General features: G+C 40.5%; 1 protein-coding gene across 3 annotated transcripts; it reads right to left on the bottom strand.

Moving 5' to 3' along the window:
* Positions 1 to 10152: 10152 nt before the first annotated feature.
* SCML1 (Scm polycomb group protein like 1) lies at positions 10153 to 26680 on the bottom strand. 3 transcript variants are annotated; one of them, XM_065916430.1, is made up of 8 exons: positions 26596 to 26680; positions 20722 to 20856; positions 19574 to 19654; positions 19028 to 19102; positions 15800 to 15910; positions 14892 to 15417; positions 13101 to 13252; positions 10153 to 11803 (listed from the first exon to the last, which is right to left on the bottom strand). In XM_065916430.1, the coding sequence occupies exons 2-8, from the start codon at positions 20749 to 20751 to the stop codon at positions 11666 to 11668; spliced, it is 1113 nt and encodes a 370-aa protein (XP_065772502.1). In that variant the 5' UTR covers positions 20752 to 20856; positions 26596 to 26680; the 3' UTR covers positions 10153 to 11665. The 3 variants fall into 3 exon arrangements, with proteins under 3 accessions (XP_065772502.1, XP_065772504.1, XP_065772503.1); XM_065916432.1 differs by lacking the exon at positions 19574 to 19654; XM_065916431.1 differs by lacking the exon at positions 26596 to 26680 and having other exon boundaries at positions 20722 to 21536.
* Positions 26681 to 27669: the final 989 nt, after the last annotated feature.

The following is a 27669-nucleotide window of genomic DNA, read 5'->3' as shown; positions in this document are numbered from 1 at the left end:
GAAAGAGCAGTCACTCCTTCAGAATCTCACTGGGACTTTGGACAAAGATTTTCACAATTCAGATTTGAGAGATCAGGACTTTAAGCGGAATACTGCATGAATGTAGGATCATAGAAGGGAATTGTTGATTTTTTTAATAACCTTTTGATTTAAAAGAGTTTTTTTCCCTTTTTGGGCCATGTTGTGTGACATGTGGGATCTTAGTTCCTAGATCAGGGATCAAACCCATGTCCCTGCCATTGAGAGTACAGACTCTTAACCACTGGACCCCCCAGAACCATTTTAATTTACAGAAAAGTTGCTAAGATAGTAGAGAGAGTACCCATACCCATTTCCCCTCATTGTTAATGTCTTACATTATGGTACATTTGCCACAACTAATGAATCAGTATTGGTGTGTTATCATTAACTAAAGCCTACCCTGTATTCACATTTCCTCACTTTTCATCTTTTTCTGTTCCAGGATCCCATAGTATGTTTACTCATCCTTTCTTCTTGGTCTCTTCTAGAGTGTGATCATTTGCTTGTTTTTGATCAGCTTGGTAGTTTGGAGGAGGGACTGGTCAGGTATTTTGCAGAATGTTCCCCAGTTGGGATTTGGTGTGTTATCATTAACTAAAGCCTACCCTGTATTCACATTTCCTCACTTTTCATCTTTTTCTGTTCCAGGATCCCATAGTATGTTTACTCATCCTTTCTTCTTGGTCTCTTCTAGAGTGTGATCATTTCTTAGACTTTGCTTGTTTTTGATCAGCTTGGTAGTTTGGAGGAGGGACTGGTCAGGTATTTTGCAGAATGTTCCCCAGTTGGGATTTGTTTGATGATTTTCCTCATGATGAAACTGGGCTCATGGATTTGGGGGAGGGAAACCACAGAGATAAGGGGCCATTCTCATCCTATCATATCAAGGGTACATATTATGAACAAAGCTTGTCACTGTTGATGTTGACCTTGATCAACCTGGCTGAAGGTGTCTGTCGGGCCTCTTCCCTGGACATTTCCTCTTTTCCACCTTTCCATATTGTCCTCTTTGGAAGGAAGCACATACTTCTCTGCACAGCACACACCTAAGGAATGGGGAGTAACGCTCCACCTCCTTGGGGTGTCTACATAATTTGGGATTCTTTTGCACAAATTTGTCTGCCCTCTCCTGTTTATGTAGTCAATTGCTGACAGCTGTATGGACTGAGGGATATTTGTTATCCTTTGGATTATGATCCAATACTACTTTGTTTTGCTGCTTGAACCATTCCAGACTTGGCCACTGGAAGCTCTCTCAGTTGGCTCCTGTGTCCCTTTGACATATCTCATCATTGTTCTTTTTGAGAACACATCCTTCTGACACTGCAAGATATTCCAGAGTCAACTTGGATATTCCCTGTCCCAGTCCTAGAATTGGTCCTTTCTCCAAGAAGCCCTGGTTCCTCTCAGTACAGAATGCTGTTAGAAATGAATAATCTTTAAAGTGTCATAATGGTATGGTACTTTTTAAAAAGTTTATTGTTTAGATATACATGTGTATGAAAGTTGCTCAGTCATGTCCAACTCTTTGCAACCCCATGAATACTGGAGTGGGTAGCCTTCCCTTCCCCAGAGGATGTTCCCAACCCAGGGTTCAAACCCAGGTCTCCCACATTGCAGGTGGATTATTTACCAGCTGAGCCACAAAATGACCTATTTGATTTGCTTCAAAAACACATGGAAATGGGAGATGTGAATGGGAGTGTGGATGAAACAGGATAGGTTATGAGCCGATAAATATTGGAGCTGGGTGGTGTCCCTTCACTACTTCTATGTTCATGTGTGCTTGAAATGTACCATAATACAGCTGTTTTTTTTTTTAAACAAAGGAGTAAACTTGGCAGGGTTAATATTTGCTCATTGAATCAGGTATTTGATAGGAGCTATCAAGAACAAGCACAACTTTGACTTTCTATATTTATATTTTTAAATGCTAATTCCTAAGCATGAAATAGGTGGTTTCTAAATAGCAGAGAAAAACATTAGTCGGGCTCAATACAAATGGCACCTCCAGCAACTGGTCTGCAGACGTAAAAGTTGTCAGTAGGACATGGGGCAGCTTTGTTAAACTTGTTTTAAGTGTTTACAGCTCATAGTTACATCTTTAAATCCTAAACATGCACACATACACACACTTGGTTTGTGTCTATGAAAAATTGTTCAGTATATTCATAAAGATTAGGGATTTTTTTTCAATTCTACAAGGCCAAAATCTCTGGGCCTGTCTTTGCCTGGAGAGTCCTCTGGATCAGCCATCTCCCACTACCGTTCAAAACGTATCTGAGCTGCTCCGTGGTGGTAGCTGGAAGCCACACTGCATTAATGAAGTACAAGCATCAATAAAACTTGTTTCATTGTAACCTGGGAGATGTACTGGAAAGAGCCATGATTTTTAAGAAAATTTGCTTCTGTGTTTGTTTTTTTTTTTTTTTTTTTTTTTTAATTTAACCAACACCCAAGTACCTAGTATGTGGAAACAATATGCTAAATCCTGGGAATACAATAATAAATAAGTGGATAAGCCCTGAAAGTGCTTACAGGAAAGAAATTTAGCATTTTTGAAGTGGCATCTGGCAGTGAAACTCGGGAAATAACAGATTGGGGGGCCCAGACAAGAGAGAGTTGGGAGAGGCAGGATGCGGGAGACCAGATGACCTCAGGGATACAGGGGGCTATGGGCAATGAGGAGCTGAGGCAGTCACTGTCAGGAGCCCGGATGCAGCAGTGGGCGAGGTGCTGTTCACAGCTCAGGGACTGGAGAGGGGCACGTCTGCAAGGGAAAATGGAAGAAAATTCCGGTGTGATGAGGAGATGCCTGCGGACTGGCAGGTGGAGACATCAGTAGACAGGAACATAACCAGGCCTCGAACTCCTGGAAAAAGTTCAGGAAAGCAGCTGTGACTAGAAAGGTAGGGGTGCTTATTTTTCTTGTTAGCATTTGAGAAGTATTTCATTAAGATCTAAATTTTATGCTCCAGCCCGTAGCCTGTATTAACTTTGTTACCTGTATTTCAGAGTCTTCTGTATAGCTTAGAGTGAGCTCATTTTGTGAAAGCTCCATGGATTCTTGTTAACAGTGAATCCTCTTTCTAAATCTAATGCTTATCAACAATGCCTTTTTAGTTATACCAGTATCTCCCCTTTAATTTTGTCTTTTAATTTTATTTCAGTCAAAGACTGAAAGACACAATAAAGTATTTTTTTTCCTATTGCAGTTCTATTAAATTATGCATATGGTCTTTCTGGTTTTGCTTTTTACTTTTGATTCTGTGTAATTGGTTATACACAAGTTCATAATCTGTCATCCCTGTACTTGGACCTCTTACCAACATAAGGACTCCTGATGCATTGATCGCTTTTTGCCTGTAATTCTACCTTGCAGGGATTAGTATTATCTTTGTGGCCTACTTTTTGCTTATTTGCAGATCAGTTTCTGTCCAGCCCTTTATTTTTTAGTGTCTAAAGCAAAGGACACAGTAGGTAAAAGCACATAATTTTTAAGATCCATCCTTGAATCTTTTTAATATGGGCGTGCGTTCAATCTATTTATACATAATATTAAATTAAGTTAGTTTCCTGAAGCATGCTATGCTTTTTTCTTAAGATTTTGCTGCTTATGCCTCCCACTTAATGGCACTGTGTTATTTCCTTTTATCTTCCACAGTGATGTAAACATGATATGGCCTGTGTTTTTTGTAATTAAACAATTATTATAAAAGCCATACACTACAGACAAATCAGAAAGTAAAGATAAGCAAAATGAAAAGAAACATACTCAGGATCCTACCTACCCATAGATGCCCCCCTGTAAACATGTTTGTATTTCTCTTCCCAAATGTCTTCCAAGCAGATAAGCACATCTGTACACACACACACTGGAATCTTCTAGAGATGTCATGCTTTTCATGACTACTTCACCTTTGCCTTGTTTCATTCACTCATCAATTACCAAAAAAGCATGTGTTTTTTTGGGCTTCCCTGGTGGCTCAGCGGTAAAAGAATCTGCCTGCAATGCAGGAGACCCAGGTTTGATCCCTGGGTCAGGAAGATCCCCTGGAGGAGGGTATGGCAACCCACTCCAGTTCTCTTGCCTGGAGAATCCCATGGACAGAGGAGCCTGGCGGGTTGCAGTCTGTAGGGTCACACAGAGTCAGACACGACAGAAGTGACTAAGCAGCAGCAGCAGCAGCAGTATTTTCTAATGCTGTCCTCCCAGACAGACAGGAAGCAGTCTAAGGTCAGGGATCTCACCTATTTTGTTTATTCTTAAATGCCAAGCTTCCTGCCAATCATTTAGTGCCCTTCTGGGGGCACTTTCTCCTAACTCCAGTTTTAAAAACACATTAAAAAACACACAAACTTTCCCAACATTTGCTCCTAGCAGGGTTCTTCTCAGCTCAGATTCCATGTACTGTGCTGTATATGTGACCCAGAGCAGGCATTCACCATAGCTTCATGGATAGCATAGTCTCCTCAGCTTCTTTCCCAATGGTTTGCTGGGCAGGGGCTTGGAATTGATATCACTGAAGGAAAAAGCAAGAGGTAGAGCTTGGCCAAGACATGAATGACCATACTTCACGGGGAGCAGGGTATACTGCCAAAATTAAACCCCAAGGGACTTTTTCTGGTGTACGTGAGAGACTTGCTTGTGTTTATAAGTGTTCTGAGGCTGATCCAGGGAATGGGGAGGGCCCCAGGGTAGGGGGGTTTCCCTGATGGCTCAGATGGTAAAGAATCTGCCTGCAATGCCGGAGACCCCAGTTCAATCCCTGGGTTGGGAAGATCCCCTGGAGGAGGGAATGGCAACCCACTCCAGTATTCTTGCCTGGAGAATTCCATGGACAGAGGAGCCTGGCGGGCTACAGTTCATAGGCTACAGAGAGTCGGACACAACTAAGTGACTAACACACACACACACACACACACACACACACACACACACACACACACACCAGGGTAGGGAAGGTACTCAAACCTTGGCGGACAGCTTGCTTCCTCTCTCTCACGATGTTGATATTTCCCATTTTCTCCAGCAGCTTGATGGAATTGAACCTCTTTAGAGAAAAGGATTCCATTTTCTTTCCCCCTTATATCTTAAGGCTCTCCCCTCAGTGCTGACAGCACCCCTAAAGCCAGAGAAGGTGGCCCCGTAATGCCCGAGTTGCCTCTAAGCACACCAGGGAGAGTGGGCGAGCTTGGCCTGAGGACGTCCTCATTGCGGAGAGTTGCTTTCAGGGTTCAAGTTCACCAAGCTGTTGGACAAAACGGAAAACATGAGGAATCCTCAACCTTGGAGGGCTTATAAAGAAGTCCCAGCATCACACTGTGAAAACCGCCCCAGAAACTTAAAACTACTTCATTTACTCAGCCAACTGTGACTACAGTTCCTTATGTAGTTTGAAAATGCAGCGCTTTTCCTCTCATAATCGCTGTTCCTAGTCGTGATGTTTAATTTCGAATATTATTACAGAAGGGCATGACTTTCTCATGGCTAAGAGAGAATCCGTATGGTCAGGCCACCCAAAATGACTGTTGTCTTGCTCTCTGTACATCCCTTGCTTGGACAGTGCCTGCTTCATCTGATCTTTAGGTCAAACATCTCCACCTGATAGCTTATCAAAGGGGAGGTGAGGGAAATGCCCCTCAGCTGGTTTCCATGGTAACTGATGAGCCAACCTGATGTCAGTTTTGGCTGTAACCCAGACCCTCCCTCTCTCCGGAGGAGCGTAGCGTAGCCTGCTGCCACGTTCTGCCCACTGTCTGTCACTGCACACGCAGGTTGTTGCTCCAGGACCTTGCTTCAGACAGGTAGGCTCCCCCAGCCATTAAACCATGTCTCCGTCACCGACTCCGGGCCTTTTCTTTGGTCTTGAAGCTGGGCAAGTGAAGGCCTTGTAGGCCTGTGGGGTGCAGCTCAATTGGCAGAGCCGCCAGGAGACCAGCAAATGCCCATGAGCGCCGAGATGTTGGGAAATAAGGACGGGGGAACAGAAAGTTGCCAAGCGTCACCTAGCTTGTGGGGACTGAAAATTTCAGGGGTGATTCTGAAAGTTACGGGGTGTCACTAGCTTGTGGGGCCTGAAAGTTCCAGATGGTAAAGAATCTGCCTGCAATCTGCCTGATAGTTGCAGGGGAAATCCGTCCACTAGAAGTGGGGCCCTGGGGCGGCTGTCCTTGATGAATGCAAGGCCAAGAGGGTACTGAGGACTCATAGACACCCCAAGGCCACAGCGGAGATATAGGCATCACTATGGTGGGAAAACGAAGTGGCCACAGCTGTGGACTGGCAGGTGCCCACAGCTTTATATTGAGAGAGGCCATGGAGGCTGAGCTAATAGCTGAGGTGAAGGTTAACCTGAATGCTGATTCTTGTTCCTCTGAAAGTAAGGCACATGCATGTGAGTGAGTGATATATATTATTGTATATTACTGTTATTTCCTTATACTGAATTGGCTTTTTAGAAACTGCAAAGAAAAAAATCCTGAAAGTATCCAAGATGGGATTCTTTTGACATTCTAAAACTGGTTTTTCCATATGCCCTCAGAGGAAGTTAGCTTTCTAGAAGGAATTGGTGTTTCTCTTCCTGTGACTTTGCAATACATGTGATCTACCTGGGCTCTCTGGAACTGTAATCATCTGTGATCCCAGAGTGAAGAGAAAAAAAAGAGGGCTTTTAATTTTAAGAATTATTTTTATCTTTTATTGTTTTAATTGATGTATAGTTGATTTACAATGTATTAGTTTCAGGTGTATAGCAAACTGAGGTATACATAAATCTATTCTTTTTCACGTTCTTTTTCATTAGTTTATTTACAAGATATTGAATATAGTTCCTTGTGCTATAAAGTAGGACCTTGTTGTTCATCTGCTTTATCCCAAACTCCTAATATATTCCACCTTCCCTTTCACCTTTGGTTACTATAAATTTGTTTTCTATGTCTGAGAGTCTCTTTGCTTTATAAATAAGTTCACTTGTATCATTTTTATGGATTCCACTTAAAAGTGATATCATATGATATTTGTCTTTCTGTGACTTATTTCACCTAGTATGATGATCACTAGGTCCATCCATATTGCTGCAGGTGGCATTACTTCACTCAAAAAGGTCTTTTTACATTTTAGCAGGAAAACTGAGATCTCTTTCTCTGTATAAATAAATGTATGCCTATGGGTACCTTTTAAAGTGTCTCTGCCTCCAAATGGCATTGCCAAGATGGGTTCATGGATGAATTGGTTTAAAAGAAATGTTTAATTGGTTTAAAAGAAATTTAACGTTTGTGTAAATTCTCAGAAATATAAGACTGGCTTGAATAAATTTCAAGTTCATGTGGCCTGAGAAATACTCAGTACTTACTGAATGTCTAGTATTGAAGCTAGCTAGCTTAAGCTTGTTAGTTTAATTAATATAGACATGTCTTTAGAGTCATCAGTGGCATACTTTTCCAAAAATAATTTTATTTGGCTGTGCTGGGTTTTTGTTGATGCACAAGCTTTTCTCTGGTTGTGGCAAACGAACTTCTTATTGCTGTGGCTTCTCTTGTTGCAGAGCACAGGCTCTAGAATGTTTGGGCTTCAGTAGCTGCAGTATGTGGGCTCAGAAATTGCGGCTCACAGGCTCCAGAGCACTGGTTCAATAGATGTGGCCCATGGGCTTAGTTGCTTCATGGCATGTGAAATCTTCCCAGACCAGGGATCGAACCCATGTCTCCTGCATTGGCAGGTGAATTCTTTACCACTGAGCCAACAGGAAAGCCCATCAGTGTGAACACTTCTGTTGTACTTAAGTTTACTAGAGAGAAAATAACACCTTATTACATCTGTTGAAAATTTTTCAGCAAGGAAAATAACAATATGATGAAAGTTTAAGTAAACATAAGTGAGATAAAACTTTTAGGTAAATGCTATAGTAGTAAATATGTTTTGGGAATGAGAGAGTTAATTCTTAGGTAGGTTGATAAGGAGTCTGGGGCCCTCCAGGAGAAAGGGATCCTGGAATCTTGAGGAGGAGAAAAAGGACAAACTTTTTCTTAAACTCTGAGTTGTTATGACAAGAATCTTGAAGACTAACTTTCTTTAAGCCCAGAGCTAATGATTACACAGAAAACAACTCATCTTGCTCAATGTTTTTCTTTAAACTCTGTACTAATGATTATATAAAAACAATGTTTCTTGCTCAAGGACATATTTTTCCTTCTTAATAGGAACCTTCTGACTAATCTTATGTGGGAGTGGGTCTGGTAAGACTTTTCTTTAATTAGTTCTAGTCTTGTTAAATTTAGATGTATGTTGTAGGAGTGGGTCTGGTAAAAGTATATAAGGCCTTGAGAAGACTAGCTAGTGGGGGAGTGGGGGCACTCTCCTATCTCTTCTGATGTCCATGTCAGAAGCTTTCTCTGTCCCTTTTATACTTTAATAAAACTCTGCTACACAAAAGCTCTTGAGTGATCAAGCTTGGTCCCTGGTCCTGAAGCTAAATCTTCTTCTTTGGAGATCACAAATCTGACATCGTTCACTGTAAGCTGTCAGGAATGTCTATCTAAAATAGTCTTTCCAACAAATACTATATGTATGTTAGTCACTCAGTTGTGTCCACCTCTGCAATTCCATGGACTGTAGCCCACCGGGCTCCTCTGTCCATGGAATTCTCCAGGCAGGAATACTGGAGTGGGTTGCCATGCCCTCCTCCAGGGGATCTTCCCGACCCAGGGATCAAACCCAGGTCTCCCGCATTGCAGGCAGATTCTTTACCATTTGAGCTCGCATATATATGGTTCAGAATGGGGGGGACACATATATACCCATGGCCGATTCATGCTGATGTATGGCAAAAGCCATCACAATATTGTAATTATCCTCCAATTAAAATAAATAATTAAAAAAATAGTCTTTCCAGATTTTGGTAACTTGATACTAAACCAAGTTAAATGAAGAGAATTTATTCATTACCTGCATCATTTCAAATAGGATAAAGTAGTGGAACATTAATTGCTGGGTGGGTCTAAGTTTACCTACCTTTGCTTTCTTAGAGGAAGATGAGAGCATAAGTTTTCCAATCAGTAAATGTTGGTATGATGAACAGTTCACGGTTACTTGCTTCTTGATTTTCGCCAGTGATTAACGTTTTAAGGGTTAAGATTATCATTGGTTATAATTCTAGTTATCATAACCAAGTTTCTTTAGCGATTACATTATAATCAGGTGTCCATGCCTTTTAAAGTCTTTTGTTATTTATAGGCAGTTAGTTTACTCTGATGCTTTTGCAAAAATGCTTCATTTTCAAGATGATATACATAGGAAGACCTTTTTGACAAATGCAGGTCTCTGATAAGTTTCAGATCATATAGCTGAACTGGGTAATATAGTAAAAAATCCTAATGGAAAACTTGAGCCTTCAGAAAAAGTTAACAAATAGTTACTGTGTGAAGTGGTGAATATGGTTATAATTTTTATGGTTTTTGCCTATAATATTACTGGTTTTGATCTGTGTTTCCCAGATATAGTGACGCCCTTCCCCTCAAATTATTTGTGACTTAAAGCACTTTGGTAAGCTACACCTTGGGTAGGATTGAAACATTTTCTGTCTCTCTGCCTGGTCCCTCCAGACATTGGAAACCCATGGGTGCTGAGCAGCTATAGCAGGTGAATGGGATTTCTGCTGGCATGTGCAGGAATCACGTTTTAGGGATTCTGTAGAAGAGTGAAATCCACTGAAGTGCAGCCTGATGGCAAGCCTCTGGTATGTCTTTCCTGGCCTTGAGAGGCCTTTTGGGAATTTATTCTGAGATGAATCCTGAGGATTTCCACCACAGCCACTTTGGAGGAGCCTATGTGGTCAACTGATGAGTTGACCATTCCGTGAACAAATTTAGTCTTGATTTGACTATGTTTCATGAAGATGAGAGTAATTTTAGAGAGAAAAATTTGTTTCAGTGGATATGAAATTCTAGTCCTGGTACTTGAAGTCTGTATTTATGAAAGTTATTGTGTTAGCCATACTTTTGCCTTGATATTCAGGGTGGAAAGAGAATTCTCTAGTGAGGCTGTCTTCATGACATGCATCACTGCTGGCTTTAACTCTTTAAGCAAGTAAAATCAAATCTGAGGCTTTGACATTAATGGCTGTAATTATTAAACTTTATTATATTTAAAAACTGTAAAACATAGTGCTTATACAAACACCTGAGGACTGTTCAAGTGGGCACAGCATCTTCACATAAACAGTTTGAAAGAAGACCAAGTTGAAATCTGAATCTTCTAACACAAAAGCAATAACATAGATGAAAATGCCCTTTAAATCACATATGCCCAGTAAATAGTTATATTTGCTTATAAGGTACACTTGGTTTTCGAAAAAGATAATGCATATTCTTACCCCTGGTGAACATCTTATTGGCATTTGTAACAAATGGCTAATAAAATCAGCACCATTTCTCATAGCTTATTAACATTACACTGAATATTATACAACATATGATGTAATAAATAAAATAACAATGAATGTTTCACATGAAGGTTCTAATTTTTAAAGTAAAGTTCAAATCAGATTTAATGTACTTGTCTAAAGTTTATAAAGATAAATGGCTCAGAAAGGAAATTAACTAGAAACATTGCACAAGATAGAACTTCCCTGTATGGAAACCCTGAAGTGTGAGCTGAGAGGTACCAGTGATAGCAAACACTTTGCATGTGTTTTAAACAATTAAAAAACTCTTGAGATGGTCTTTAGTTCAGTGGAAGTGTAAAGTGCCATTTTAAATTAAAAAAGAATTTAATTATGTGTATACTTCAGGTACAGAATAAAATATAAACACAAAACAGTATCCATATGAGGAATGAAGAGACAATAAAACACATCTTTAAAAAACTCAGACATAGGCATCTTCATGGAGAGATGTGAGCAATGAATGCCTAGTTAAATGTCCAAGTTTAGACAAAATATGGAAGTTGTAAAATAACATGTATTTAGTTGAAAAGAATATAGTCAGACTCAATCCAAACCACCCTTGTAGTGTAGTATCTCTTGCATGAAATGACTATGTGATAATTTTTTTTAAAAACTGGTAAGAACGCCTCATGAAATCTTAAAAGGCTGCTTTTTTCCTTCTAGTAGGGACAGATAAAACATACAGTGAAATAATAACATAAAGGAAAATAATTTATGTGGCTATTCCCTTTTGGGAAACTGGTAGAATACAAACAGAACATTGCAGTAACAGACATAAAATATTTGAGAAAAACAGGATACCTATAGTTGCAACTTTAAATTTTCTTCTAAGGAAAATGTCATATGGATTTCTTTAGAAAGCTTGTCAGTGCCTGATATTTTGCCCTTTGGGACTTGACTGTTTTGGTTTTACATATAAACATTAACCAAAATCAAAAGGTATTTCTGTTTTCTGCATGAAGTATATCTGTAAACTATACAGTGAAAATAATGAAAAGATAAGAACAAACAACCAGTTTGACCATGCTAGCACTAATACATTAAATGGCTTCTAAAGAAGTAGACTGGACTATCCCAGGTTCTGCTATTTTGGATACACCATATCTTAAAGAACCTTCTATGCAACAAAAACTTCTAAGGGCAGAGCAAAGACAGCATTGGTCTTCCCAGAATTAAGTCCAGTCTAACCTATACGTGGTTTATAAATTGTAGATGTATCTTCCTTCTTTAAGCCGTTCAATGTAGTGGCACACCTTCAAGGCTGTCCCCAGCTTAAACCCCATGTACTTTATCATCATGTCACTCTTGAGCAGTAGCAGAGCTTTCCCATCAATGCCCTACAGAGCAAAGGAAATTAAAATAATTAATAAAGCATTCATATTGAATCAGAATAGTTTCTCCTTTCTATATAAGAACATGTAACACAATTATAGAGCAGCTCATTCCAGCTATATATTCTCTGAATCTGCAACTGATTGATGGAAACTATCAAAAATCTAATTTGTACAGTGAAGCATCACTTAATCACTTGTAAATTTGCTTCAAATTTTAAGAAAAAGGAAATTTAATATCTTAAAAATGTCCTAAGCATCAAGCTACCTAATTTTAAATACCTTATGTTAAACAAAATACTGCATAACTGTGACAGAGTAAAAACTTAATGAATCATAAAAATGAATTTCAGACGGTCATTGACTTTCTTAGAAGGACTGGAACATGAGTATCTCAGCTATTAGTGTGCTATACAATGCTATCTTAACATTGGAAGGTAATCGGTTAGTTGCCTGAAGCTAATTAGATGCTAAAAACTAATGACTGATTTTCTTACCATATTGAAAATGGTACATCAGATATGTGGGCACTAATTTTATTCATTAGGAAACTACAAAAATATTACTTGATAGTCACAAGCCATCCTCCTGGTGTGAAAAAGAATTAATTGGCCAAGTGATGCTGCTGAAGCATATTATTTGGTTTTTATGAGATCTAGTTTAAATATAAAACTGCTGAATCATTTATTACTGGCTGAAGGGACCTGAAGTCCTTCACAGTACTGCTTTTGTCAGGTACCTTCTATACATTTTCTAGTAAGTAAAAGTAGAAATTAAAGAAATTAGAACTTAAAAAATTTAGCCCATGATGTTACTTTGTAAATGGCATGAGAGTATCAGCATCCCAAATCGTCAGTAATCATGTAAGGTCAACAGGACAGAGCCAAATGGAATCAGTTACTGGTTTCATTGGGAATCATAACAAGGAGGACAATGTATTACAACGGTGGTCACTCCCTCCTACTCACAATCCCAGGGCCAAGCAGGGAGCAGGTGGGGAGGAGGATCTTTGTAGCTGGTCTTACAAAGGAGAAGACACCTGAGAATGGCCATGCTGAATCATCTTCTCTTGAGAACTTGAAGACGTGTAGTATGTTAGGTACTTGGGTACCCATTTAAAGCACAGATCCAGCCTCTACTGTTTAAGGATCTGACTTTGGGCAAAGTGAACTCTCTCAAATATGGAAAAATCAGTTGATAGGGTTCCCCCACCATCTATACTAAACAGTAACCAACTGAAGGGTCTGCAAAGAGATAATTCAAAGTCATTAAGGCAGAAAAACCAGATCAAAAGATACATTACATGTTCCCTGAAGAGGTCAACCAGGGGATCGACTGTCAGAGGATCTACATCTTGCAGAAACGTGATCACTTCATCCACGGACCAGGTTGAGGGGTCCTCAGGGAAGCTTTCTCTGAAGAAATCAGGGCGATTTCTAACTGGTGAAGTTGGAGCTTCAAAGAGGGGAAAAAGACAAATCATACTTGACCTCATATTATCCTGAAAGAAGAGATGTTAAGTAGGGAGTAATTGTATCATTCCTGGAACATTTTGTGAAGTACCCCAGCATGGACCCAGAATTCAAGGTAAAATGTAATGAAAGACTAAAGATGACCTTAGGCTAGCTACCCAAGAATGTCCCATGTGAATGAGTAAGTGAAGTTGCTCAGTTGTGTCCGACTCTTTGCGACCCCATGGACTAGGGTCTACCATGCTCCTCCATCCATGGGATTCTCCAGGCAAGAGTACCAGAGTGGGTTGCTGTCCCACATGACCTCCCCCAAACAACAAAAGCAACTTCAGAAGGTAACTTAGAGTTTCAAAGATCATAAAACAGACTGAGCAACCCAAGGCCTCTTTGGCCACAGGCAAATATAGCAAAAAGACCTGTAACTTAGGTTGAATTAAGTTAATCTAAGCCAAGCTACTGCTCTCTTAAGAATTTCAATGAATTTCTCTCAATTTCTGTCCTCTTGGTTTCTCCAGATGAGGTTTATTTTACTAGCTAATTTCAGTGGGCAATTTCCAGAATTTATAGTTCTAAAGTTGCTTAAATTTATTCATTTTAATTAATGAATTTCAATAACTTCCATTATCTTTGAGAACCACATGAGTTCTCTTACCAACCCTCTACCATGGCTTTAAAATTCCCGTCTCTTAAGGCTTAAATGCTTATCTGAATTTTGCAGAAAACAAGATTATTTTGTGCTTAGCTAGGTCAAAAGTAACTTTAACATTACACTGAATATCTCTTTCAAGTTTCATTGCATAGTAATAGATATTTGGTTGGAGGTTTATATTTAAAAAGTAACTGAGACATGAAATAATGTAAGTGCTCATACCTCAAGAAGTTTTAGCTATGCTATAAAATAAAAATGAGAGTGTTAGTTGCTCAGTCATGTCCAACTCTTTGTGACCTCACAGACTGTGACCCACCAGGCTCCTCTGTCCATGGGATTCTCCAGGCAAGAATACTGGAGTGGACTGCCATTCCCTTCTCCAGGGGAGCTTCCTGACCCAGGGATGCAACCCCGGTCTCCTGCATTGCAGGCAGACTCTTTACTGCCTGTGCCACCAGGGAAGCCCATGCCATAAACTAAGTTGTACTCAAATTTCTTTGTGTCCAGACAAGTACTCAGTTATTCAACCAGAGTGCTCGACTCCTTAAAGTTAGTGTGTTGTAATGGAAGTGGGTTTTGTAATTTGCTAGGAAGATTTATTTCTCTAACCAAAGATGTCAACACAAGTTTGACCTCTGTGTGAATTAACCTAAAGTATGCCTTTCCTTTTCTGTCATCTGGGCTCTAGTCATTTTAGGAACACGTGATTGTTTACACAGGGAAAGGGTAAAGAAAAACAAGATGAAAAAACTCACAGTGTGATCATTATGAGTATTAGTGTAGAGGCAGTGTCAGTTGACTGGCATAGTGTGGGCACATTAGAGACACTCAAGAAGTGTTAGTCATCGCTAAGAGTATCACCCCAAACTAGTACTCAAGATGAGAAACAAACAGCTTCCACAAACTTGCATCCAAGTGCTGAGGACTATAGGGTAAATAATGCTACCTGTAACAGGTGTCAGTTCATACTCACCATAAGTGTTCGGCGTGCAGGGAGGTGAGCTATTACGCCTGGAGGGCTGGGGATCAAATAAAGGTGGATAGGTCACAACATCAGGGGTAGGTATTGGTTCAGGTTCCATCTGGGTCAGTATGGTTGCATTTGGAATTACAGCGGCCTGGTTCGGTGGGAAGAAATTGGTGGTGCTGTGGGCCCGTGGGCTGTCGTAGTAAGAAGGGACCTGCCTGGATTCCTCCTGCATGTATTCGTATGGCTCATAGGGTTGTGTGAAGATGGCAGGGATCCCTGGGCTCTGGTTGCGATCTGGCTCCTGATCCTGGATGAATGACTCCTGCTCCCGCTCTGGGGACTTCTGGGACTCGATAGGTATTCCCGAAGTGTTGCTCTGGGAATCATTATCCTGCCTGCTTACTGGTATAGTGGGGCTATAACTTTCAGTGAGAGATAGAGATAATGAAGAGCTTCTCTTCCTTTTCAGGCGTTTGCTCTTTCTAGAATGCTGGCAAGTACAATTTTTGTATCTATGTCCTTGTAGTTTCTGAAATGACACAAACCCAGCACAAATTAACTGTGAGTAAAAGAAAAAAGACATATATAGTAAATACATTGATAGTTATTTTCTATGGAAGATTGCTTTATATTATTAAAGATAAGTGCTCTATTTCTCTTCACCCCTACATTTGAATCACATTTTATATATTATGGTTACAAATATAAAAATACCCGTTGTCATACATATCTCAAACCTAAACATCAGCATTTTTCCAGCAGAGGTTTAGTCTCCCATCTGCTGCTATAGCAAGTACAGATCAGCCTTATTCCTCTTTAAGAGTTATTAGTTCTCTCTCACTTCTAATTGACATCTTTAGAACCCAGAGGTCTATTTATTGTAGCTGTGAAAATATTTTTGTAACACTTACACGGCTTTGCCACATTGACTTCATACGGCAACGGTAACGGTGAATTTTTGAAACCTTTCCATGAATAACATCAAACTTCTTATCCAGGTCTTGAATAGCATCATAGATGGCCTATTATAGTACAAACTGTTACTAATTTCTACTTCAAAAGAAAAGTAACATAAAAAATACCATTAAGTCAACCTTTGACTGCCAGAAACAAACAAAATTCTCAAGCCATCAGAAATTTCTTGTTTCCCACTTAATGCCTGATTGTTGGTGATCCAGGGCCGAGCTGGCTGAGATTAAAGTGCCCCAACCTCCTACTCAACTCCTCTATATCATACAGGCATTTGAAGAAGCTTGAATACTGGAAAGTAAATGTTCCACAATTCCTATAAGCCATCACATTTATGCTAGAGTCATTTTACATCAAGGAAGGTGATAGTTTAGGAAAGAAATTTTAAAATCTGCTAAAAGGCAAAAGAGCCTCTTCCCATAATGATGGTATAAACTAATAGGCAGTGAAGGGTCCACTCTGGAAGGAACAGTGAACCAAATATAACAGATGTGACCTTTGGCATCAGCATATTTTATTTATTTTTGGCCATGTGGCATGTGAGATCCTAGTTCCCTGGCCAGGGATTGAACACTGCACTGGAAGTGTAGAATCAACCACTGAACCCCCAGGGAATTCCCCAGATTAAAGTCCTGCAATTAACAATTAACTTTATAAAACGTTTGAGTACACAGCCCCTGTATGCCAATCGGGTATGTGATTGATAAAACCTGAGAATTCTTGAAATACATAGAAATTTCATTTGGGCAAAAATACACTTAAATAAAAAGGCCAGAACCATTACATCATTCATTCAACTAAACATTTATTGAGAGCTTACCACCTGCCAGACTGCTTTGCTAGATGCTGGGAATGTGGACATTAAAAAAAAAAACAGAACAGAACCAGCTCCTGCCCTAAGGAACTCCCATTTTAGCTGGAGAGAGACAAGTAAAGAGACAAGGTAAATAGAGTGATTAGCAGCGAGGGGCAATTGATTTCAGTGTCAGAGGCAACAGCACCATCTACTAGCTTGTTGGAAATGCTACATCTCCCACCCCAGATCTACTGAATTGGGAAGTCTGAGAGCGAGAGCAGCGACCTGTTTTCACAAGCCCTCTAGGTGATTCTGACATGATCAAGTGTGAGACCTGCTGGCTCTCAGCACAGGCTTGAGGGGAACACAGTGGGCTTCAAGTTACTTCTCTGCTATTCAATTTCCTTATTAATAGAATCAGGATGAAAATATCTCTTAGTTCTCTCAAGGACAAAGCAATGTGCTATAGTATCACTACTAACATAATAATAATACTGCACAATGGCTAGTCCAGTAGTGTTCAAGCATTATTAATATATGGCCATGATACAGATAAGAATAAGAAGCTAAGTGTGCACAGAATGGCAAGACCTAATCTAGGTGGGCAGTCATGGGTGTTATCTGTGTTAACAGTGAAAAGATGAGAAAGTGTCCACCAGGTAGAAATGCATGCAAGAGTATACAGGGCAGAAGGAAGAGTATATTAAAAAATACCCAACAAATTAGGAGCATGACATTAACTGATATTAACTACTATACATAAAATAGATAAGAAACAAGGATTTACTGTAGAGCACAGGGAATTACACCCCAAATTTATGTTCTACACCTGGAACTAACACAATATTATAAATCAGCTCTACTTCAATAAAAAACAACCCCCCAAATACCCAAATAGGAAGTCAAATGTTTACAGAGTGAACGTAAATGACATTCAAAGTGCTGGGTTATGAAGGGAAGGAGAGAGGGATAGGAGGCCAAAAGCAGTGATTTCAATAAATAACAGTGGGAGAATGAGTATGCTGAGAGAGACAGAGGCTGAAGATGCGGGAGAGAGGGGGGTGATGGAAGAACGGAGGTGTCTGCACACAGGGAAAGAGGATCAGATGCAGAAACCAGAGGAGGTGTTAGTGTTAGCCTTACAGCGGGAACCCTTTTCCCACTCCAGTGGTCAGGACGGAGGTTGGCAGAGATGGAACTAGGCAGGTTTGTGGGCTGTAAGAAGAATCGGGACTTGGGGGGGATTTCTGCTCCACACTTCCCCATTTTCTCCATGAAATAAGCGAGAAGGATTGAGGTTGTCTGAGGGTCACCAGTCCCCAGCAGAGGTCCTCCCCTCTGCTTCCCAGCCTGGCTGGACAGGGCTGGGGTTTTACTAAAGGGGACGCTGGGAAGGATAAAAAAAGAACAGGTGGAAGTGCTGCCCCATGTGGCCTAGACTGGGAAGGGAACGTGCCGAAGACAGCAGGGAGCCGGCACAAGAGGAGAAATGGAGAGGATCCCCGAGGGCCCACTGCAGGGCTGTGACTCTGAAACCTGGGCATGTCTTATGGGAGATGCTCATCCCACCACATCTCACACAATCGTTCAGAAGGTCCTGGCAGAGCCGTGTCAGCCTCATGCATCAGCCTCGTGGATGCTGACGTAAAGCAGCTGGGCTGCCGCTGCTCGAAATCAGAACTCCCTACTTGGCCTCCACGTTCCCGCTCTCTGTACATCCTTCCCCAGAAGACACCACAAGTCCCCTTTAGGTGTTCCACTGTTCTCATGATAAAGGCATGATAAAGACTCTCATAGACACTTCTTACTTTTCAAAGTATGCTAGTTCATTGTATCACAGAAATTTTATATGTTAAGAAACATTTACTTCTTATAAATGTTCATTATTGCTAGGATATGCAGCTCACAAAATCCTTCATAGTTAGCTACCTCTACCAGTCTCCACCAACATGTCAATTAAAAAAAAAAATCCCCTCAAAACTATGTAAGATAAACTCATTAATAAACAGTGGGCTGTCATTTCATTTCAATTGAAATATCCTGACATACATTTAGGTACATACTAAATTTTATCTATATCGGCCAACTTCCTTTAAAGAATTTGTAGGGGAAATTAATTCAGTATCGAACAGTTTAGATGAAAGAGCTATAACTACACTTGATCAATTAAGGGCTTTTACAAAAGGCTATAAAACCTACACACTGCTATTTTGAAACTTTCACCGAAGAAAACTGTTAAAAGAGCATAATGAGAGCGATAATCATAAATAATTCAAAACAGCATAATTTCAATTATATACTGTATACGAGATAAAGAGGATTTTAGTTTAGTATTTTAGAAAACTGCATCTGAGACAGACGGAACTTTTTGTACCTGGCAATGAATAAGGATATCCTGAATTGTTCCTTGTTCTTCATTGTAAGATGCCTCAGATGCAGCAGTTTCCTGCTAATAGTTTAAAAATTGAACAGTTAATAATTCTGTGAAATTCAGACTGAACAATGAGAGGAAAGAATAATATTGACTTATTATTTTAAACCAACTTTTCAAAGAGTTTCAGAGGTCTTAATCTAAACCAGAGACAAAAAAAAAAAAAAAACCCATGTTAATATGAGAATGAAAATACTCACTGCTGACTAAGAGAGGGAGCATGGAAAGAATTCATAATGTCACAGGGACTTAGGTTTAGAGTTTTACACTGAAAAATAAGTAAAAACTGCTCTGACTTTCCTACAAGGAAAAAAGGAAGTGAAATGATTTTGCTCACTGTTTAATGAAAGGAAGTGGACAAATTTGAGAGAAACTAGTATTTTTTGAGTGAGTGTAGAGGAAATCTATAGTTTATGAAGAATTAAAATCTTTTCCTTTAAAGTGGTTAAATGTTATTGTGTTTGGCAAATGGCAATTAACATTACTTACATTCCTGAAATATGCAGTATTTGGTTCATATGCATAAAGAACAATGTTATCATCATCATAAGCAGGGATTCGTGTTCTTATCTAAGGAAGATTTATTAACAAATTAAAAGGAATGATGATAGAACTTTAAGAAAAATTGAGGACTTACTTCACTTCCAAGAGGCTCCAAAAGACAACTGGTGATATCAAAGGACCTTTGTCTATTTTCAATACTATGACTACAGGAAAAGATGCACTTTCAAAACTTCACATTATCACAACCACACATAAGACATCATTTTCCTCCTGTGTACCTTAAGGTAGAAAGTCTAGTCTTCTAGTAATTTGGCACCAGAACTGCTATAAAATAAGCAAGTTTTCTAAAAGCAACTACAAAGAATCCTCTTCGTGACTTTGATTTTTTAAAATAATCCAACAGTGCCACTCTGTGGACAAAATAGGAAACACTTGCGCATATATTTCTTATTTTCTTCCCCTGCACTGCGAGGCTTGTGGGATCTTAGTTCCCAGACCAGAGATTGAATGTGGACTCTCGGCTATGAGTGAGATCTCAAGAGTCCTAACCACTGGACTGCCAGGGAATTCCTCACACCTATTCTTCTTGAGAAGTTAATCTCTAAATCACCTAAAACATTTTGGGGAGAAGGAGATAGGGCATAAATAAGTAAATAGATAAGTAAACAACCATGATATTCTAAGAGTGTATTCTAAGAATGAATTATGAGCTACAGGAATAATTTTTACCATTTAAAAGTACATATGTCTGTTTCAAAAGCCATAAACAAGATAGTGTGGGGTTGGGTTATAGATTAGTACTTAACTATCTATCTATCTATCTAGATAGATAGATAGATAGGTAGACAGACAGACCCCATGTTACCTTTGTATACAGGGCCTTATACTTTACAAAACGCTTTCATATAATTATGTGAAAAGAGTCAGAAAAAAAGAATCTTGGTAGGTAGTTAAAATTTTAAAACTTGTACATATATGCTCATCATTTAAATACTTTAAACATCACTGTCTGGAACTCATGAACTGTACATTTACAATCTCTGCACTTTACTGTATGAAATTAAACTCAATTTGGAAAAGAAACAGAACACAATAAAACGAACAAAAGCAGATTTTCAACTTGAAATACAAACCACATCAACTTCACTAGATCCGCTTGACATCTTTTTTGTGCAACCAGAGCAACTCCACTTCCTAATTATTTTTAAACTTGCTGGAGGATTTATTTGTGAAAATGCTTGAACGTCTAGGACTGGTAAAGCTTACTCCTGAAAAGCAATGCATAAAAAAGTTACTTCACACACTTATTGCCTTAGCAAACTTAACATAGGTATATTCTCAGAATGCCAACTCAAGTTGAATTGGAGTCCTGGTTGAATTTTAGAGAGCAACAAAATGAGAATTCTTTCATTAGTGATTTAGGATAAATTTAAAAATTGAAGGGCTTTACTGTTCACATGTAGGAATAAGAATCCAGATCAAACACAGTTCCAAATTGTAAAGTGAATGCTTTACAACCTAAAGGCTACAGAGTAAGTGCTGGAAACAAATGAACAACAGAGTATGAGTTCTAACTGTTTTTGTCAAGGAGTTCAGAGGCTTTTTACTCAGGGAGGCTGCAGGCCTCCAAATTTAAGTCAGGAGAGTCCAGCTTGGGCCTCCACCAAGGTGTGGCCTGGGTAGACCACTAAAGATCCTCCCCTGCCAGGTGAAAAGTAGGCAAAATTACATCTAAGGTCATTTCAGCGCTAAGATTATGATTGCTTCTGTAGTTAAATTTTGTGTAAAACCTAAATAACTGCATGTGAAAAATAGGTCAACATCTCTTCTAGAATTATGTAGGCTCAGTTATGGTTGAGTCGTTCTTAGCAATCAGAAAAGGATATTGAGTATAATGCTATCATATCATATTTTGTAGCAGATTTGAACACTGGGAGGGGTGTTCATAAGAGAGCTAATGCCCTTTTATCGATCCTGAGCAGTAATGAGAGGCAGAATGAAGGGAAAAGTAACTCCCCAGTTAGATTGTTTTTGTTTAGTTGCTAAGTCACATCCTACTTTTTTGCGATCCCATGGACAGAGGAGCCTGCCAGGGCAAGAATACTGGAGTGGGTTGCCATTTCCTTCTCCAGGGGATCTTCCTGACCCGGGGATCAAGCCTGTGTCTTCTACTTGGCAGGCACATTCTTTATCACTGAGCCACCTGGGAAGCTCCCTCAAGTTAGATAAATGCAGTCTACTAATGTAAAATAAATTCAGGTTATTAGATACCTTCAGTTTGAGCTGTAACTTCAACCAAATTTTACTTTTTTTAGACTATTTTTTCTGATTATACAACTAATACAAGTCATGAATACTGGAACTGGGGTTTCATACAAAGGAAGACTACACAGCACTGAGAATAAACCAACTCTCACAGCGGTGAGAATAAACCAACTATTGATACACACAACAAGGATAAATCTCAGAAATTTCACAAAGGCCATGATGAGTAAAACCCAGATGCAGAAAAGAATACAATGTATGAGTTCAAAAAGAGACAATTCCCCATCTTGCAAATAGGCTATGATTTATTTACCTAGTTCCAAGTCACAGATATTAAAAAATCACTCCTCAAGTCTTGCTCTTAAAAAAGACACTGCAGAGCAGGATCTGCTCAAACGCACAAAGAATGAGAATAGTGAGTTAAACTTTCCACTCTAGGGCAGCAGTCCCCAACCTTTTTGCCAGCAGGGAGGGGTTTTGTGGGAGACACATTTTCCATGGACTGGGGTGGGGGGATGTAAGTGATGGGAGCAACTGTAAATACAGATGAAGCTTTGCTCCCTAGCCTGCTGCTCACCACCTCCATGCAGCCATGCCATAGGCCACAGACCAGCACCAATCTGTAGCCCAGGGATTGGGGACCCCAGCTCTAGGGAGTATTTCAACAACTTTGTTTTATAGATTTAAATATATGATTTTTCATTAAATACAGTTTCACTATAGAACATTTGGACTATGCCACAAGGTACAGACAATACCATCTAACAGATTTTACTGCTTAATCTGTGCCAGGCAATGTTCTAAGCACTTGATGTGTGTTAATTCATTTAGTATTCCTGACAACCCCCAGGGCAGGCTCTATTATCATCCCCATTTTCCTTAAGAGAAAACTGAGACAAAGAAATTTTAATAATTTACCCAGTCTCATAGTTAGTATATGGTGCAGTCTGGCTTCAGTCTAGGTGCTTTACTTTTTCATTAAAATCACCTGGAATCCCTTCTCAGCCAAGAACAAAATAAAATCCAAACCTCCTACCCTGGCCTACAAGGTCTTTCCAGTCAGGTCTCTCCACACCACTCAGACGTCACCTCTTATCACTTGTCCCCTTGCTCTAAAACTAGGATACTTACAATCTGAGCTTTTATAAACAGAGTTTGCCAACCACTGTTAGAGGCTCTAACAGTCAGACAGTCCCCCCTCCCCGGCTTAATTACAATGCTGCTAAAACTCTGCTGTAAACACAGAGGCGGCGTACATGGAGTCACCCAGTAGACACCCACCCAGCACCTCTGTCTCTGTAGGACACGGACAAGTCAATGCTGACCTGGCATTCTTTGAACCTCTGCACTTGCCATGCCCTCTGCCCCCGATACCCTGCACTCCACGAGACCACTCCACAGAGGAGAACCACCTCAAAACTTCAGGGCTTCCTTCAACTTCCAAGCTCCACAAAGCAAGGGTACAATGTCACACCATCTGGAAGTAAAACTGCTTTCCCAGAAGTACCAGAACACTCACACAGCAACACTTTTAAAGCAGTTGTCACATGCTGGCTAGTTACAGGAGAGGCGACATCAAATAGCATTAAGACCTTAGAGTTTGGACCAGAATACAAGGTGTGGGTCCCAACTCCTCCACTTACTAGCTGTGTGACTCTGGACAACTTACTTCTCTGTGCTTAAAAAAAGAAACTGTAAAATGGGGATAATAGCACAAACCATGGAATTATGAGGATGATGTGAATTAATATATGTCAAGTGCTTAGAACAATGACTGGCATAGCAAAGCCACCTTTTTATTATTTAGATAGTCATGACACCCTCTCTTGCCTCAGGATCGTGCATGCTTAGTCACTCAGTTGTGTCCCACTCCTTGTATAACCCCATGGACTGCAGCCCTCAGGCTTCTCCGTCCATGGGATTCTCCAGACAAGAATACTGGAGTGGGTTGCCATTTCCTCCTCCAGGGGATCTTCCCAACCCTGGGATGGAACCCTGGTCTCCCTCATTGCAAGTGGATTCTTTACCATCTGAGCCACTGGGGAAGCCTACATAGATGCTATAATTTAAAAGAATGTATACCATCTACAATAAGTACATAGGATAGATATTAGAAGAATTAAAAAGCAATATTGCTGTATATTTTAGTATAAACTAAAAAAATTTAAGTCTTTTTTTTTCTCCTTTTACAGAGATTTTCCTTTCACTAGGAGCAACAGCAAAAATGTACCTTGAAAAGAATACATTTCAAATATAAAAATGTTCTACATTATTTTATGTCAGCTTTTCCTTTGATAGTTACAATCTGATGAAAACATAATTTTGGAACATTCAAGTAACTTTTGAAACAGTTTTATTACATCAATAAATGTTTCAAGGTTTTCGGAAATCAACCCAACAATAAAGAACTGTAACTTCTATGAGATCCTTTTGGTAATTGGAACACCACCAAAAAAAACAATTGTCAAGGATTTCTTTTTTGCTTCACATATTTTTTTTTTTTTGCTCAGGATCATAACATGTAATTATCACTCATGTTGCACCATACACTACAGGTATAACAACCATTTCCCTTAAATGAATTTTAACTAGCAAGCCACTGTGCAAAGAACTGGACTTTAAGAAATACATGAATCTGAATCCAGACTGCAAAATTTGCTGTTTTGCTTAGGCAGGGATTTAGCCCCTCTGTGCCTCAATTCCTTAACCTGTAAAGCTGGAATAATAGCTACTTCATAGAGCTGTGAAAGACCAAATTACATTTAAGCACTCAGCATCATGTCTGGTTCACAGCAGGCCAAGTCTAAGTTTTAGTTCCCCTTCTCTTCTTTCCACAAGGTAAGTAAAGGTTTTGCAACATTTTCTTATAGCCCAACTATGACTAGATTATGCAAAATTAATATAATTTGTTAAATTCAAAATCTTGCAAAATCAGGTTACTTACAGAGAAGTGCACTTACATTTTATACTAGGAAGTCTAATCTCTTAAAACATTAAGAAAAACCATCTGGTTTTCAAACAGACACAGTTTAGACATTAAAAACTTTGCAAAGGGGACTTTCCTGGTGGCTCAGTAGTGAAGAAACCACCTGACAATGCAGAAGACAGGGGTTTGATTCCCACTCTGGGAAGATCCCACATGCCAGGGAGCAACTAAGTCCCCATGCCACAAGTATTGAGCCTGTGCAATCACAGGAGCCACAACTACTGAGCTCAACTGCAGCAACTACTGAAGCCTGCACACCTAGAGCCTGAGCTCCACAACAAGCGAAGTCACCACAATGAGAAGCCTGTGCACCACAACTAGAGAGTAGCCCCCAGTGGCTGCAACTAGAGAAAAGCCGGCGCAGCAAGCAAGACCCACCACAGCCCCCCAAAATACATTACAATTTTTAAAAATTAAAAAAGACACTGCAAAGACATTTTCTCAAAAGTCACTTGAGGATTGTGCTCTTTAGCTCTCCCTTGCCATCAACTCATCAACTTATCCAAAAACCACTGCAAGAAATATTTGGTAAGACAGGGCAGATTACAATCGCCAGACCACACCAAATTTTTTTTAAACAAGCCTGTGTCAATGCACTGATCACTTTCTAAAAGTCCTGTTAGGACTCTGAAAAGCAGCCTTTCTGCCGTCGGTATCAAGCTTTAGAGGCTATCAAGTCAGCTGACAGGGAATCAAGCCCATGCACTGCTCTTTATACAATACTATGCATAAAAGTTTTGCTTGTAAAATCACTATGCATAAACATTAAACCAGTTTAAAACACTAGAGCAGTACCACTTCAGGGAGAGCCAGGTAAACGGAGGGAAGCGATCCCCAACAGATGAAGTTACCAAATGACCGTGCTCAAACCACATCTTTACTTTGTTTCGCCTGAAAGTCACTCAATCGTGTCTGACTCTTTGTGACTCCATTGACTATACAGTCCATGGAATTCTCCAGGCCAGAATACTGGAGTGGGTAGCCCCTTCCCTTCGCCAGGGATCGAACCCAGGTCTCCCGCATTGCGGGCGGATTCTTTACCAGCTGAGCCACCAGGGAAGCCCAAGAATACTGGAGTGGGTAGCCTACCCCTTCTCCTGCGGATCTTCCCAACCCAGGAATTGAACCGGGGTCTCCAGCACTGCAGGTGGATTCTTTACCAACTGAGCTACTGGGAAGCCCCGGTTTCGCCTCGTGTACGTATTTAGAACACCAACAGCTTAGCTGCACTGTGTTTGACTAATGCCGGTTAGAATCAGATGTCTCAAAATAAAAGTTTACATCTCAAAAAGTGTTACAGCAAAAGTTGCTAGTTAATAGGATTTTGAGTTTGAAGAATCTAAATAAAGCGTGAGAGCCTCGGTCGTTCGGCCCCCTCGGCCCCCTCCCATACCAAGGAAGAGAAAGGATGGAAAAGGATCAATTGTTTTCAATCAGCACCCGGTACCCACTAAGAGGCCAAATCTCAAGTGCCTATGCACTGGCATTCCAGGAGCAGCAGTGGGAACCGCCTTGACAAAGCACTCCGAACCATCCCAAACCACCCAAACCATCCCAAACCAACCCACCAGCGGAGCCAGAAAAGACTGGCTCATTCTGAAATGGCAAATCCTTTCTCTTCCCTTAAGTAAATCCTCCTCCCCCTGCCACCTCGCTCCGGAGCCCTCCAAGCCATTAAAATCAAACCTCTTTTCAATTGCTTCTAGCGCACACTGAAAAGAAGTTCAAGGGAAGGAAAAAGTGCCACTTGACAGACCTTTTTGGGTCCGGGAGTCCGCGAAATCGGCCTCGGAAGGGGGCGGGAACCGGTTAGCCGTGCGAGAATGGCTAGCCGTGGCCGTATCCCCAGCAGAAGCTGAAAAAGACAGTTAGAATTTACCGGTGGCGGGTAAACGGTCCTCGCACCGGAAGTAGGGCTCGGCCATGCACACCGCTGACCAATCAGCGGCCGTTACAAGACACGCCTCCCAATCCAGTGGCTATCAGCCACCCAATCAGAGTGGCTATCAGCCAACCAATCAGGGGGCCCCTGAGCTGTCGCTGGGGGATGGGCACAGCGCAGCCGCACTGGACTTCCGGTTTGTTTGCAGAGGCTGGTGGGATCCTAACTGCGCTCGACTGAAAACACTGGCCTCTAAAGCTTAGAGGGGTTCTGGCAGCTGCTCTAATGCGCCTGCGCAGGCTATTTGCTGCGACAGTGAGGATTTGAGGCTTAGTGCCCGCTTCACCACCTGTTGGCTAGTTCTTTGAAGCTTTTTAAAATATATATATATTAAATATATATATATAAATATATATATATATTTAAAATATATATATACATATATAAAATTCCCCCCTCTGCCCCCTCCCTCGCAGTCCCTCTGTGATGCACCACAGGCGTTGACTTTGACTCAATCCTAGGTGCTGGAATTTGAAGCGGGAGGGAGCGGAGGCTTTTAGCAATTGTGGTTTGGTACAAATGGGGAGTTCAGTGGCTCAGTTGTGTCCGACTCTTTGCCACCCCGTGGACTGCAGCACACCAGACTTCCCTGTCCATCACCAACTCCCTGCGTCTACTCAAACTCATGTCCATCGCGCCATTGATGTCATCCAAACATCTCATTCTCTGTCGTCCCCTTCTTCATATGGGGGAAGTTATTTCAAAAAGTTCTCTCTCCACGGGGCAAGGTAAAACAGACCTTGGAGCCAGATTTGCTGGGTTTGTACCCTAGCCCCAACATTTAAGCGCTCTATGGCTTTGGGCAACTCAGGTAAATGGTTCTGTGCTTCAGTTTCCCTATCTGTTAAACAGGCACAGCATGGCGGGGGTGGGTATTCTTGAGCTAGA

The sequence above is a fragment of the Muntiacus reevesi genome, chromosome X (assembly GCF_963930625.1).
Source record: "Muntiacus reevesi chromosome X, mMunRee1.1, whole genome shotgun sequence".
Lineage (NCBI taxonomy): Eukaryota > Metazoa > Chordata > Mammalia > Artiodactyla > Cervidae > Muntiacus > Muntiacus reevesi.
The sequence above is the reverse complement of the archived record's forward strand: the minus strand, read 5'-3'. Positions and strand labels throughout refer to the sequence as shown.

Excerpts from the sequence above, each read along its gene's own strand:
- SCML1 (XM_065916430.1), bottom strand. The coding sequence starts at position 20,751 with ATGTCAAGCGGATCTAGTGAAGTTGATGTG. Across the intron at positions 19,655-20,721 it reads GATCTAGTGAAGTTGATGTG|ATAAGAACACGAATCCCTGC; the intron begins GTTTGTATTTCA and ends AATCTTCCTTAG. Across the intron at positions 11,804-13,100 it reads TTGACCTCTTCAGGGAACAT|GGCATTGATGGGAAAGCTCT; the intron begins GTAATGTATCTT and ends TTTGCTCTGTAG.